At 35.5% G+C, this 16,000-nt stretch overlaps 1 protein-coding gene across 1 annotated transcript in view; it reads left to right on the forward strand.

Moving 5' to 3' along the window:
- MAP4K5 (mitogen-activated protein kinase kinase kinase kinase 5) overlaps nt 1–16,000 on the forward strand; it is a 137,992-nt gene that overhangs the window by 49,125 nt on the left and 72,867 nt on the right. Inside the window, exons 4-6 of the mRNA XM_082832394.1 lie at nt 7,769–7,859; nt 8,340–8,404; nt 11,313–11,368. Of these exons, the coding sequence (XP_082688520.1) occupies nt 7,769–7,859; nt 8,340–8,404; nt 11,313–11,368 (212 nt within the window). The remainder of the gene's footprint in view (nt 1–7,768; nt 7,860–8,339; nt 8,405–11,312; nt 11,369–16,000) is intronic.

A 16,000-nucleotide genomic window follows, 5' to 3' on the forward strand; every position in this document is an offset into this window, starting at 1 on the left:
AAATGCCATTGATAGTTTGATAGGGATTGCGTTGAATCTGTAGATTGCTTTGGGTAGTATAGTCACTTTCACAATGTTGATTCTTCCAGGCCAGCCCATGGTATATCTCTCTATCTGTTTATATCATTTTTAATTTCTTTCATCAGTGTCTTATAGTTTTCTGCATACAGGTCCTTTGTCTCCTTAGGTAGGTTTATTCCTAGTTATTTTATTCTTTTTGTTGCAGTGGTAAATGGGAGTGTTTCCTTCATTTCTCTTTCAGATTTTTCGTCATTAGTGTATAGGAATGCAAGAGATTCCTGTGCATTAATTTTGTATCCTGCTACTTTACCAAATTCATTGAATAGTTCTAGTAGTTTTCTGGTAGAGTCTTTAGGATTCTCTATGTATAGTATCATCTTATCTGCAAACAGTGACAGCTTTACTTCTTCTTTTCCAGTTTGGATTCCTTTTATTTCTTTTTCTTCTCTGATTGCTGTGGCTAAAACTTACAAAACTATGTTGAATAATAGTGGTGAGAGCGGGCAGCCTTGTCTTGTTCCTGATCTTAGTGGATATGGTTTCAGTTTTTTACCATTGAGAACGATGTTGGCTGTGGCTTTGTCATATATGGCCTTTATTATGTTGAGGTAAGTTCCCTCTATGCCTACTTTCTGGAGGATTTTTATCGTAAATGGGTGTTGAATTTTGTCAGAATCTTTTTCTGCATATTGAGATGATCATATAGTTTTTCTCCTTCACTTTGTTAACATGGTTTATCACATTGATTGATTTGTGTATATTGAAGAATCCTTGCATTCCTGGGATAAACCCCACTTGATCATGGTGTATGATCCTTTTAATGTTTTGTTGGATTCTGTTTGTGAGTATTTTGTGGAGGATTTTTACATCTATATTCATCAGTGATATTGGTCTGTAATTTTCTTTTTTTGTAGTATCTTTGTCTGTTTTTGGTATCCAGGTGATGGTGGCCTCATAGAATGAGTTTTGGAGTGTTCCTCCCTCTGCTGTATTTTGGAAGAGTTTGAGAAGATAGGTGTTAGCTGTTCTCTAAATGTTTGATAGAATTCGCCTGTGAATCCATTTGGTCCTGGTCTTTTGTTTGTTGGAAGATTCTTAATCAGTATCAATTTCAGTGCTTGTGATTGGTCTGTTTATATTTTCTGTTTCTTCCTGGTTCAGTCTCGGAAGGTTGTGCTTTTCTAAGAATTTGACCATTTCTTCCAGGTTGTCCATTTGATTGGCATAGAGTTGCTTGTAGTAATCTATACTAGAGCCTGCTTTTGCACAGGCTTCTTGGTGGCTGCAGCAGCAGCTTTAGTGTTTCATGCCTGTCTCTGGTGTCCACACTGATAGCCGTGGCTTGCGCCCGTCTCTGGAGCTCATTTAGGTGGTGCTCTGAACCCCCTCTCCTTGCGCACTCCAAAACAATGGTCTCTTGCCTCTTAGGCAGGTTCATATTTTTTCCCCGGACTCCCTCGTGGCTAGCTGTGGTGCACTAGCCCCCTTCAGGCTATGTTCACGCAGCCAACCCTAGTCCTCTTCCTGGGATCTGACCTCTGAAGCCGGAGCCTCAGCTCCCAGCCCCCGCCCCCCTAGCAGGTGAGCAGACAAGCCTCTCAGGCTGGTGAGTGCTGGTTGGCACCGATCCTCTGTGCGGGAATCTCTCCGCTTTGCCCTCTACACCCCCGTTGCTGAGATCTCCTCTGTGGATCCAAAGCTACCCCCTTCCGCCACCCACAGTCTCTGCCCACGAAGGGGCTTCCTAATGTGTGGAAACCTTTCCTCCTTCACAGCTCCCTCCCACTGGTGCTGGTTCCATCCCTATTCTTTCGTCTCTGTTTATTCTTTTTTCTTTTGCTCTACCCATGTACGTGGGGGGTTTCTTCCCTTTTGGGAGGTCTGAGGTCTTCTGCCAGCGTTCAGTAGGTGTTCTGTAGGAGTTGTTCCATGTAGTTGTAGATGTATTTCTGATGTATTTGTGGGGAGGGAGGTGATCTCCACGTCTTACTCCTCTGCCGTCTTGAAGGCCTTCCCCACAAACCACTTTTGACACGTTCATTCAGTCACAGCACTGTCTTCATACACTGCACAAACCTTTTTTTGTGTGTTTTGATTGTGTTTTTACCTTTCTTGAAATAATAAAGCATGATATGCTGAAAATGTTGCTTTTTTTCTTCCAACTTCAGTATTAAAATGGCTACACAAAAATTCACCAATTTTGATGTCTTTTTGTAAATGCATGCTGATATGACAGCTATCACATACAGTCTAACAAAATTGCTTTGAATGAAGTTAGAGACAACTAAATGCTACTAGAGCCATCTTATTGAAGAAACCGAATAAACCTTTTGGCCAACACAATATATGGGTAAATCTTCAAAAAGGAAGATATACCTATATAAAATAATAATGAAAATGAAGATGATGTTTTGTGAGGTTCTAGAAAAGAAGTAAAATTCTGACCAACAATAGCAGGTGAGTTGGGAAGGGATAATAGAGTTAATGCATTCTAAGGATATTGTATTATTTGAGAGGAGAATAAAGATATGAATTATGCGTAACCTTTACCAAGGAAAGTATGTGTGTTAAAATTTCTAGGGTAACTTCTGAAGAATAGCGATAAAGGTTGTCAATTCCAAACTGGTTGTGGAGGAAAAAAAAAAGACAAAAACAAACCAAACAACAACAAAAAACTCAATCTAAAAGAAGGTAAGACAGGACAAAAAGAAGTATAGAATATGGAACCAATAGAAATCACAAAATAAGAGGTAGATAGTTATCCATGTATTTCAGTAATTACTAGGGAAAGAAAAAATATTTAAATGACCTAGTTGACAGAAAAAGATTTTCAGACTAGAGTACTGTGTTTTGTTAAAGTAATGTTCATGGTGTTTTTGTTTTTTAAATCAAACCAACACAGAATGGTTTGAAGTGGAAAATAAGTTCTCCTGGCTGCAAGTCTTTATTCCCTTTCACAGAAGTAACTACTGTTTTTTTCCATTTCCTTCCAGACATTTTCTATATATTGTTCTCCAGACTTCTTTTTTTGTCCTCTCACTTTACAACTGTTTGGACATTTTCCATGTTAACATATATTGCTGTTATTTGTTCTTGTTAATAGCTGCAGAGTATTTTGTTGTACAGAGGTAACATTCATTTAATCCCTTATCGATGTACATTTAGGTTATTTCCACATTTTTTTGCTGTTGGAATCAGTGTTGCAGTGAACATCTTTGTATGTATTGTTGTGTATATAAAGTTTGATTAATAGTGCCAAATGGCTTCCAAAAAGCATGATCACTTTTTCATTTTCACAAGCAGATTTGAAAATGTTTCTTAATACTGTCTCTAAAATATATATTACTGGGAATTGTAAAACTTCTGCAAAACTGATGAGATTAAAAAATAGCTTTAATTTGTGTTTCTTTAATTTGAGAATAAGCATCCTTTATAAGTTTATTGGCATTTATATTTCCTTTACTATGAAATACCCATCCATCCTCTTTTCTTAGCCTGCTTTTGAAGGTGTGTATGAGAGTGGGGTTATTTGTGAAATAACTTTTTGAAAGATGATTTTGAAATTCCAAGATTCTTCTTTATCTCAGGATAATTTTTTATTATTTTTATGGAGTGCTTAGAAGTGTCTGATGGAGAGTACTAGTACTAGAAATTAGTTCGTGCAGTCCAAAGGATTCCTTTCAAAGACTTATATAGCCAAGTTCAGAGATCCGGAATATGACATTGGTATCAGTTGTTATGTTTGGTTCTTCTTGGGCTAACATCCATACAATGGATGTCCAGAAAGTCTACTCTACCTTTGACTATATTCCATAGAAATCAGCAGTTCTTTCTGGATTTAATCTCTTTCTTGCTCTGATTTTGTTTATTTTTTAGTCCATGCTGTGTTGGCATTCTAATCATAGGCCACATCTCAGTAAGGTGGTAGTTCCTCTTTTGCTGGAAAGGAGGACATAGTAGTAAGTACTTTGCCAGGGTCCTGGGAGTTATTCAGCCTCCTCCCAGATACTTGCTTTCCAGTTGCCAGGATCCTTTTCTTTTTTTTTTTTTTCAATTGGTTGCAGTTGGAAAGTCAGCTGGGGTTATGATGCGGCAACTCCAGAGATCACTTTCTGATTTTGGTTTAGGCTTCATAATGATGCCATTTCCCTTTATGTCTTGGGCCAGGCATTCCAGAAATTAGGATTGTCCTTGCTGCACACTGCCCTGTTGTTTGAAGCACTAAGTGACTCTTCCACACTATGGCTCATTCTTTAAGCCCTTTAAATTGATCTAGGTCAGCAGCTATTTATGTAGTTATAGATATTGGTTTAATTGATTAACCTCAGTATTAAATTCATGATCTGCTACCTTATTGTTTCAGGGAGGGATATGATGAATCGTATGGCTGCCTTTCATTTTGCCACAATCAGATTTTTAATACCTAGGACCCTTTTTGTTGTTGTTGTTAAAATCTGAGAGGCATATTGCTTTTAGTCATTTTCCAAGTACTATTTTTTAGGACCCATTTGATTACCAAAACCCTTAAGAGGATATTGAATCCAAGTGTAATCCAAAGGACCCTTATTATACACGAGGGGTGCAACCAGCTTACTTCAGTTCATTCCCAGAGTGTGAACACTTAAGCCCTTTATGTCAACTTGCCAATAGTATCAAAAGGCCCTACAGTTCCAGTCTCTTACCTTCCAAGACTTCTACTCTTTCCTTATTATGTTTTTATAAATGTCTTAAGTGTGGCATTATTAGAGTCTATCTTAACACTATTTTGGTGGACTGATTGTAGCAGAAGCAACTGGTAGCTAAGTAAACGCTGGCATTGGCTAATTGTATCCAGAGCTAAGAAACTGAAAGCAAAGACCAGACTCCAGAGTGACCCCAGATACTAAGGCCATATCTTATAGAGTAGCATGTTTTGGGGAACGGGCTTTCTACTTCAGTTAAAAATTGTAGTTGAGGGTTGCCGTGTGCTGCTAGACAGGAGATGGCTTAGGAACAAGGGACAGCGGTGGAGTTTGTCCACCTTTAAAACTTGGTCTTCAGAATCTTGTAGTGCTTGTTACCCTTATTATTAGCAAATCTGTCTCTGAGTGTTATCCTTGAAACACTGTGGTGAAGGCTGGAATCACTGAATGTGCCAAACTTAAACCCTAATACAGTGTTTTTTTCAAAAAAATTAAAACATAAATGCCTGTGTCAGTACCATCTAGAGGGACTTCCCTGGCGGTCCAATGGTTAAGACTCTGCACTCCCAACGCAGGGGGCCCAGCTAAGATCGCTGGTCAGGGAACTAGATCCCGCGTGCTGCAACTAAGAATCCCGAATGTGGTGATGAAGATCCTGCATGCCACAACTAAGACCCGGCACAGCCAAATATAATAAACAAACCAACCATATAGAACTCTATAACTAATGCTGCACTTTTCAGTTCTTTTTTAGGCTACCTCTCAGAGCTCAAGCCAGTCTTAAAAGCACTGAAAATCTGGACTGGTTCCACTATACCATCTCAAACACAGAGCTACTGTCTCTCTTTCTTCCCTATGGATCACCTTTCTGGCTGAAGTGGGGGACACTTGTTTTTTTCTTAGGACTATCAGGTTGAGTTCCCTAATGCACAACTGCCCTTATCAGAGAAGAAGGGCAAAAACACCCACACATTCTGTCTCTGGTGGATTTTTCCCTTCCTATATAAGAACATACTCATCAGCCAGGTTTTTAGTAGGACATTTCTAGGAACCTTAGCCACAGTCATTCATGGACTCTTATTCTAATATTCTACTTTTAATGTGATTCTCCTGTAACTAACAACTGACTCAGCTTTCCATGCTTCAGGTTTTCAAGACACCAAGTGTGATTGGCTCATCCCATTTTTTAACCTCACTTGTCCCACCTCAGTGCGTTCAGCAAGTAGAAAACCACAAGGCACACACAGTAGGTCCTGTTGCATGGAGGTGGATTCTCTTAGGAGGGCTGTGGTCAGGCTGGCAGTCGTTAGTCCTTTAGAAAAAAGTGCCATTAGCACAAGTAGGAAAGTCCAAATAGAAAATTGGTGTCTGAGACAAAAGCATCTACTCTGTCTTTGTATTTCATATAAATTAAATATATATATAAACCACATCAGTAATGACTGGTTTTTTTAAAAGGTATTTTATGGCATAGAAAAATATTTAAAGCTTTGTTTTAGCTCTGAATTGAAAGTTGTAATATAAGGGGAAAATATCTCTGATTTGTGTGAGAATTTTATTTGTTTATCTAAGGCCTAATTTCTAAGTTTTTCCTTCTTGGCCTTGTCTGTTATTCTAAGATGACTTTAAGTTAGAGCTAGAGCTTATCTGGACACCACTGGTTTTAAACGTGATGTTGTTTTACAAAAGACCATTACAAAACACTATCTAATAAAAAATATCTTATGGTGATGTCCTAAAAAGGAACACTTTTGTTTGTATCTTTCTTGCCTCCAACATATAATGATATTGCTGTTGCATTTATTCTGTGTCAAATATTGTATTAAATGCACTACATACTCTTTCTCACAGCGTTCCCAACGGAGGGACTTGCATAAACAGAAGCTTAGGGGCATGAGAATCTATTACAAAAATGGCCAGCTGGGCTTCCCTGGTGGCGCAGTGGTTGAGAGTCCACCTGCCGATGCAGGGGACACGAGTTTGTGCCCCGGTCCGGGAGGAACCCACATGCCACGGAGCGGCTGGGCCCGTGAGCCATGGCCACTGGGCCTGCGCGTCCGGAGCCTATGCTCCGCGGCGGGAGAGGGCACAACAGTGAGACGCCCGCGTACCGCAAAAAAAAAAAGGAAAAAAAACAAAATGGCCAGCAACTGGTATTACCAAAATGTAGGGAATGTTTCTGGAAAGTGGTAGATAAGGAAGCCAAACAGGTGGAATGAATTCAGATGATACTTTAATGGATTCAGCTGTGATTCAGAAGAGTTAGATTGCCCAAGGTTACATTGCCAGTGAATGGCTGAATCGGCACTTGAATCCAGGTATGTCTAATCCAGACCTCGAGCTCTTCATTATATTGCATTTACATAATACAAATGCAATCATTTTATCAACTTCTAAACTCCTTTTACTGGAGTAAAACACTGTTTCTATGCAAAATGAAGTTCGGTGATGACAATGTCATTCTAGGCAGTATTCCCATATTAACCATAAAATTCCCATAAATAACGAATATTTTATTTGAATATAACTTTTTCTAGTTAAACAACCCAAATAGGTTTTTGGTAGACAATTGGAAAATACAACTCAAAAAAGAAGAAAGCAAAGTTACTTTAAATTTTAATACCCAGACATAAACATTGTGTATGTTTTTGAGACATTTTTTTCTGTATACATATGTACTTATATAATATATATGTAATATCCCTTCTTCACTTAATATATCATGAACATGTTTTCATATCAAAACATGTTTTAACTGTGTTGTAATTTCTATGACTGTACCATAAGTTATTTTACCATGCTTTCATTATTAAGTAATACTGTAGAGAATATCATCTCTGCATATCTCAAGAAAATAAATTTTGAAGTGAAATTATGAGTTCTAGGATTTTATACATTTTTAAGGCTTCTGGCTTTATAGAAAGAATGTACCAGTGTACATTCCCATTAAAGTATTAAGAATGTCTAATTCCTCATCTCTGATACTTACTGTAAAGTTTTCCTTCTTATAGATAGAGACACAAAATGTAACATGGTGACCAAGTTATTATCATTTTGTTTTTCAGGAGATGATTTTTCTTTGATTCAACAAGAGATATTTATGGTTAAAGAATGTAAGCATTGCAACATTGTTGCCTACTTCGGGAGCTATCTCAGGTAAAAAACACAAAAGCATCTACTCTGTCTTTGTATTTCCTATTTCTTTGCTCACACACCCCCTCCCTTTCATGTAAGTGCTATTTTGTATATAAATTTTAAAAATTATTTGTCTGAAGTTCTAAAATTTCTCAGGTCTTCTTATTGTCTACTCTTTTATATTAATAATGACACTTTCATTTATGCATTTATACCTTATCTGGCAACCTTAATGAAATACTATGAATGATTACAAGTAAGTGTTTTAGCTTATAAAACTGAGCACATTCTAAACCATTTAAGGTGGGAACAAAGCTGAAATTAATATGCTTTTCTGTATCCTGAAGGGCAATTTCCTGTTGCAGTCTATCCTAAACCTGCAATGTATCCTAAACCTGCAGTGTATTCTAAACCTTTGTGTGCTAAAGAGTGACAGCCTTCAAAATATGTCAGTTGTTGAGAATTACTAACTAATATAATTTTCTTTCTCTTTCATGTTAGTCGGGAAAAACTATGGATTTGTATGGAATACTGTGGTGGCGGATCACTTCAAGATATTTACCATGGTACTGTTAATTTGACTCCACATTTTAAAACTTTGACTTTAATGACTGTTATTTGACATTTCTAGTTAACAAGGGATACTAACAGGTAGATTTGCTGTTCTTCCGTCCTGCTCCTGGAGTATTGCGTAAAAGAAACCTATATTTTGTATTTTGTTGGTTATTCAGTTAAATTGCTGGAGCCTGAACTGAGAAATCAGAGAGTACTTGAACAATCCAGATTTAACTTTTCAGACGTAGTCTCTAGGAAGTCTTATGTAGTCCCTAGGGAAGTATGTTATCTACAAACAAAGCTGCCTAAACTTCGTTGTAAATTAGAATTGAAATGTAAAGGGTGACTCTCACATAAAGCAAATTACATGTCTATCTTAATAATAACTTAAGCTAGTTGTTGCTATAATATTTTTGTATTAAAAATATATAATTTTAAGAATTTGGAGTATTTTATTTAGCATTATGTTAATTTAGACAACTTTCTGAATTGAACTTTCCCTTATAATACTATATTAGAATGAATATTCTCTTTTATTTTACCCCTGTTGTTGATTTTTAAAAATTATTGGTAGAAAACAGCTCTGTGCCACTTGGTTTAAAATTCTTTTCTGTGGGACTTCCCTGGTAGTCCAGTGAGTAAGACTCCATGCTCCCAGTGCAGGGGGCCTGGGTTCGATCCCTGGTTGTGGAACTAGATCCCGTATGCATGCCGAGACTAAGAAGCCCACAAGCCGCAACTAAGAAGTCCACATGCCGCGACTAAAACAAACAAAAGATCTCGCATGCTGCAGCTAAAGATAACACGTGCCACAACTGAGACCTGATGCAGCCTAAATAAATAAATAAATATTAAAAAAATAAAATTATTTTCTATGATTTTATGAAGAATTATGATCTTTTATATGAAGATTTTTTATCTAATATCAATATTTATAATTTTTATCCACACTTTCACAGAATAAGAACTCAAGGATATGGATTAATAAAACTATGCAGTGGGCATTTTTTATTTTTTACTACTTACCCTTTTAAATTGAAAGAATTATTTTGAGACATTAATTTTATTTCTTTATGAAATTTCTGCTTTCCATTATTAAACCTGCTATTTATTGAATTAAATTGAATCTAAAAAGTATTCATCCCTGTAAATATACTATATAGCATAGTAATCAAGAAAAACTACACCTATAATAACTGTTAATAAAGTGGTTTCAAAACCCTTCTATTACTCCTATTTTATCAAGTTACTGTGAATCTAAATTTTATGTTGCTGAGTAGGTGTAGGGAATCAGTGATTAAAATATGTAGTAAAATATTTTCTTAAGTAAAGATTACATGTAAGTGTATCTGATTTTGATTTCACTGTCAGCAAATAACACCCCGGATTTCAAGTATTCTTTCATGATATTGGAAGGCATATTTCAAAAGCCCCTAGTTGGGTACTTGCAGAAGGATTTTATATTTCATAGGGAGAGATTTGGTTTTCAGAAGTGACCTAATTGCTTTTTGGATACTTAGGTAAGGTATTGGATCAAGCTCCTTGTTTCGATAGATATAGTAAAGAATTATGCTAAGGAAATGATATCTTGACTTTTAAAAAAATAAATGATGCCTTCTAGTATATTTCAACAGTCGATCCCTGTATGGTCCTCTAACTTGTGTATGTAACTGTAATTAATTATATATGTTTTTCTCATTTGGGGGCTTTATTGTTTAAAATATTGTTCAGGATTGAGATCATGTCCATTGCTTTGTATAGAACATCCTGTGATGTCCAGTACTGTGCTTTGCACATTATGGGTGCTTAATATTTTCACTGTCCAAAGTTGTTATGGAACAAATCTTCCATTTTTTTTTTTAACATCTTTACTGGAGTATAATTGCTTTACAAAGTTGTGTTAGTTTCTGCTGTATAACAAAGTGAATCAGCTATATGTATACATATATCCCCATATCTCCTCCTTCTTGTGTCTCCCTCCCACCCTCCCTATCCCACCCCTCTAGGTGGTCACAAAGCACCGAGCTGACCTCCCTGTGCTATGCGGCTGCTTCCCACTAGCTATCTATTTTACATTTGGTAGTGTATGTATGTCCATGCCACTCTCTCACTTCGTCCCAGCATACCCTTCCCCCTCCCTGTGTCCTCAAGTCCATTCTCTACGTCTGCCTCTTTATTCCTGTCCTGCCCCTAGGTTCTTCAGAACCATTTATTTTTATTCCATATATATGTGTTAGCATACGATATTTGTTTTTCTCTTTCTGACTTACTTCACTCTGTATTACAGTCTCTAGGTCCATCCACATCACTACAAATAACTCAATTTCGTTTCTTTCTATGGCTGAGTAATATTCCATTGTATATATATGCCACATCTTCTTTATCCATTCAGCTGTCGCTGGACACATAGGTTGCTTCCATGTCCTGGCTATTGTAAAGAGAGCTGCAATGCACATTGTGGTACATGACTCTTTTTGAATTATGGTTTTCTCAGGGTATGTGTCCAGTAGTGGGATTGCTGGGTCGTATGGTAGTTCTATTTTTAGTTTTCTGAGGAACCTCCATACTGTTCTCCATAGTGGCTCTATGAATTTACATTCCCACCAACAGTGCAAGAGGGTTCCCTTTTCTCCACACCCTCTCCAGCATTTATTGTTTGTAGATTTTTTGATGATGGCCATTCTGACTGGTGTGAGGTCATACCTCATGGTAGCTTTAAATCTTCCATTTTTAAAGTACATTTAAAAATTTTCAACTTTACTTTTTTTTGTTTCCTGATTATAAGAATAATATATGCTCATCATGAGGAGAAGTCACCCAATGATTTATACAGAAGTTTTATAATTGTTTCTCATTTTTAAAATGTTTTTAATCTGTTGTATTGAAATGTGTAACGATGTGGTCTCTTTTTCTTTCTAGTTACAGGACCATTATCAGAATTGCAAATAGCCTATGTATGCAGAGAAACTTTACAGGTACTATGTTTGCTTATGTAGATAGAAATGCAGTTCTAGTTTCACAGTTGAAAACAATAAAATGGTGATCTGCCCAAAAGAAAAAGAGTAAACCAAATTTTTCTGTTAACCTCTGGTAATTCTGTAAGCCTAGTTATTTCTTTTGTGAATGAGTCTCAGAAATTCATTTAAGTTGATGCTGGTATACACAATGGTGATGTTTGGTGTTCTGCTTTGTAGTGCTTAGCCCTCAGTTGCTGCAAAGCTGAGGAAAGCCATAGGTGTGAATTGTTTTTCATGAATGAATCACCAGACCTCTCAATTATAACACCTAGTCTAAGCTTTCCCTTCAAGTTTTATGGCAGTAAAAGGAATCCTTTTGCAAAAGACATGAGTTCTTCTACCATTTCTCCCAAAATGAGAGTAAAGTTGCATAATAATAACCCAGAATGTTATCTGGAAATCTTTGTTCTGTGTAATATTAATAAGTGCTATCGTTATCAGAATCCTTTTTAGAAGCTTCTAAACATCGTATTAAGTTGAGATTTCTTTACTTCCTTATTTCACATCCTGTGAGAGCTTTTAGTATGTTAAAGTAGGTTATGAATCTTCAATAGGTATATAGAGTATGCAGCATTTCTTCCAATTTATTTTGTTAGTTCCTTGAAAGATTAGTGGTTGAAAAAATTAGCAGTTAATAATTTTGTTCATATACTTTAAGGCATTTAATTTAAGAAGCAAGATTAAGTTGTAGGGACTGTGTTTTTTATTTTGGCAATTTACAACTGATACTTGTTAATTGATGCTTCTATCTCTGTATTTCCTAGATTGTGTAATTTGTTTAGAAGTGAAATTGATGTTCTATATGTTATTCTTCCATATTTTAGAAATTGGGAATTTGACCTGATTTAAGGGAAAGTTCTAGTCATTTCCAAAAGAGTTGGTTTCCACATGCTTTAAAATTTTATTGTTAGATATATGAAAGTAAACATATATATAAATAATTTATATTTCTGTAATATTTACATAACAAAGAAATCTGCTTTTTTTATATCCATATAAAATAGAAACCTAATCATGCACTCAGAGCAGAAAATTGTTGACAGATTAGTGTTCTTTATGTTTTAATTTCCAAAGATCACTGCCTCTTTAAGTAATGGACAGAGTACTAGATGGAGGTAGAAAACAAAACAAAAACTTGTGTTTGCAGTCTGGCCCTGGTATATGACCATGATCTCTCATCTATGGTTGTAGTTCCCCAAGTATAAAATGAGGCTCTAGAAGGGATGACCTCCAAGATATTAGTTCCAATTTAAAAATTCTCTTATGCTGACAAAGTTCCACATCTAATGTCTGTCAACCGGTGAATGGATAAAGAGGCATGGTTTATAAATACAGTGGAGTATTATTCAGCCACAAAAAAAGAAATCCTGTCATTTGTTACAACACAGATGAACCTGGAGGACATTATGCTAAGTGAAATGAGCCAGGCACAGAAAAACAAATATTTGTATGTAGAATCTCAGTTATATGTAGAATCTAAAAAAGTTGAACTCACAGAACAAAATCCTCAACTTCCACCTTAAGAAACTAGAAAAAGGTGATCAAACTAAAGCCAAAGTAAGCAGAGGACGGAAATAATAAAGATCACGGTGGAAATCCGTGAAATAGAAAGCAGAATAATACAAGAAAGATCAATGAAACCAAAATCTCATTCTTTAAGGAAATCAATAAAATTGATAAACCAGATTATCAGGAAAAATAAGAAGAGAAGATGCAAGGTACCAATATTTGGAATGAATGGAGGGACATTATGACAGAATCTACAAATATTAAAAGGATGACAAGGATATTCAGTAGCCAAGGAGTATTATGAACAACTTCATAGCAAAAAAGCCTGCAGGTTAGATGAAATGGAAATAGTGTCCTTGAAAGGCACAAACTATCATAGCTCAATTAGAAATCATCTGGATAGTCCTCTATCTATTCCCACAAAGAACAGTCCAAGCCAGATGATGTCATGGATAAATTCTACCAAACATTTAAGGAAGAAATAATGCCAATTCAACACAAACTCTTCTAGAAAATTGAAGAGTAGAGAATATCTCCCAGATCATCTTATGGGTCAGCATTGATCTGAAACCAAAATCAGACTTTACAAAAGAACAAAACTGTGAACTAATATCCTTCATGAACGTTTAATAGGTACAAAAATTGAAAAGGAAAATAAAAGGTTAGCAAAGGTAGTCCAACAATATTTAAAAAGGTAATACATCATAAACAAGTGAGTTTTATCCTAGAAGGCAGTGTTGATTTAACATTCAAAAATCATTTCAAGTAATTGATTATATTAGCACACAGAAAGAGAAGCAAAACCATGTGATCATCTAAATAGACATACAGAAACGCATTTAGCTAAATCCAAGATTTATTTCTGATAAAAATTCTTAGCATACTGAGAAAAGAAAGGAACTAATTCAGCCTGCTAAAGAGCACCTGTGGCAAACTTATGACTAAATCATATTTAATGGTAAAAGACTAGATTCTTTCCCACAAAGGGCAGTCAAACAAAGCAAAGATGTCTGCTTTCACCACTTCTTTTTAACATAGTACTAGGAGGTTTAGCCAGGACAAAAAGCAAAAGCAATGAAATAAAAGGCATCTAGACTAGAAAGTAAGAATTAAAACTGTCTTTATTCACAGATCACATAACCATCTTTGTAGAAAATGGAATAGAATCTACAAAGTATCTACTAAAACTAGTGAGTGAGACTAGAAAGTTTGCAAGATTCAAGATCAATATACAAAATCAATTGGATTTCCATACACTAGCAACAATCAGAAATTAAAATAAAAAGTTCAATTTATAATAACAAAAATATGACATTCTTAGGGATATATATGACAAAGATGCATAAATAACTATATACTAAAAACTATAAAACTGCTTAGAGAAATTAAAGAAGACCTAAGTAAACTGAGAGCTTTGCTATCTGTAGTATTCCTATATTCATGGATCAGAAAGTTCAGTAAAGATATCAGTTCTCCCCAAATTGACGTATAGATTCAACGCAGTTCCAGTCAAAATCAAAGGAAGCTTTGTTTTTTTCCTTCTAGAAATTGACAAGCTGATTCTAAAATTCCTACAGAAACCCAAAGGAACTGGAAGAGTCAAACAATTGTGAAAAAGAACAAAAAAATTTGAGGGCCAACAGGAGCAATTTCAAGACTTATAAAACTACACTAACAAAGCATAGTAGTTAGCATTGGCATAAGGGTAGATAAGTAGTTCAGTGGAACAGAATAGAAAGACCAGAAGTAATTCCATGCATATATGGCTGCTGATGTTTGACAAAGGAGAAAGGATAGGTTTTTCAATAAATGGTTCTGGAATAATTGAACTTATTATTATAACTTCAGACACGTTAACTTTGAACCATATACAGACACATGAACTTTGAACCACGTTTCATACCATGTGTAAAAATTAACTCAATACTAATCACTTAGATCTAAATGTAAAACCTCAAACTAGAACTTCTAGAAGAAAACATAGAAAATTTTGCAATCTTGAGTTAATAAAAGCCTTTTCGGACATAACATAAAAAGCATGATCCATAAAAGAAAAACTTGGCAAATTTGACTTTGTCAAAATTTAAAACTTCTGCTTTTCAAGACACACTGTTAAGAGAATAAAAAGACAAGCTACAGGCCAGAGGAAGATATTTGCAAAGTATAAATCTGATTAAGGACTTGTATCCAGAGTATATAAAGAACTCTCAAAACTCAATAATAGGAAAACAACCACCAAATAAATGGACAAAAGATTTAAACAGATGCTTCATCAAAGAAACTGTATAGATGGCAAATAAGGACATGGAAAAGATGCTCAATATCATTAGTTATTAGAAAAGTGTGAATTAAAACTACAGTGAGATACTACTACACACCAGTTAGAATGGCTAAAATTAAAAAGACTGACCTTTGGAAGGTTGGTGAGAATGTGGATTAACTGGAACTCTCGTACACTGCTAGGTTCAGTGTAAAACGGTACAGCTGCTTTGGAAGACAGTTTGGCAGTTGCCTAAAAGTTTAAACTTGTACCACCATCTGATCCAGCCATTATACTCCTAGGTATTTACCCAAGAGGGAAAAAATCATACAAATACTTGACATAAATCTTCAAAGCAGGTTTATATATAATAGCCAAAAGCTGGAAACAACCCAGCAACCCAAATGTCTATCAACAGGTGAATAAATAAACAAATTCTGTAATATCTGTACAGTGGAATGCTACTCAGTAATAAAAAAGAATGAAATATTGATAACACATTAACAGGGAATGTCAGATTAATTATTGTGAATGAAAGAAGCCAGATAAAAAAGAATATACTGTATGATTCCATTTACATAAAACTCTAGAAAATTTTGGAAGTATTTATAGCAACAAAGTATATCAGTGTTTATGTGTGGGAGGAACTTTTGGGAGTGATGAATATGTTAATTATCTTGATTGTGGTGACGGGTGTTATAGTAAAATATTTCTGATTTTTATCAGAAAATGAATTCAGAAGTCTTAAAATACAGTAAACATTGATTAATAAGAAGAAACACATCTAGGTTTTTTCCCCTCGAATAAAGGACATTCTAGTT

The sequence above is a fragment of the Leucopleurus acutus genome (assembly GCF_964270905.1).
Source record: "Leucopleurus acutus genome assembly, chromosome: 1".
In the NCBI taxonomy this organism is placed as follows: Eukaryota; Metazoa; Chordata; class Mammalia; order Artiodactyla; family Delphinidae; genus Leucopleurus; species Leucopleurus acutus.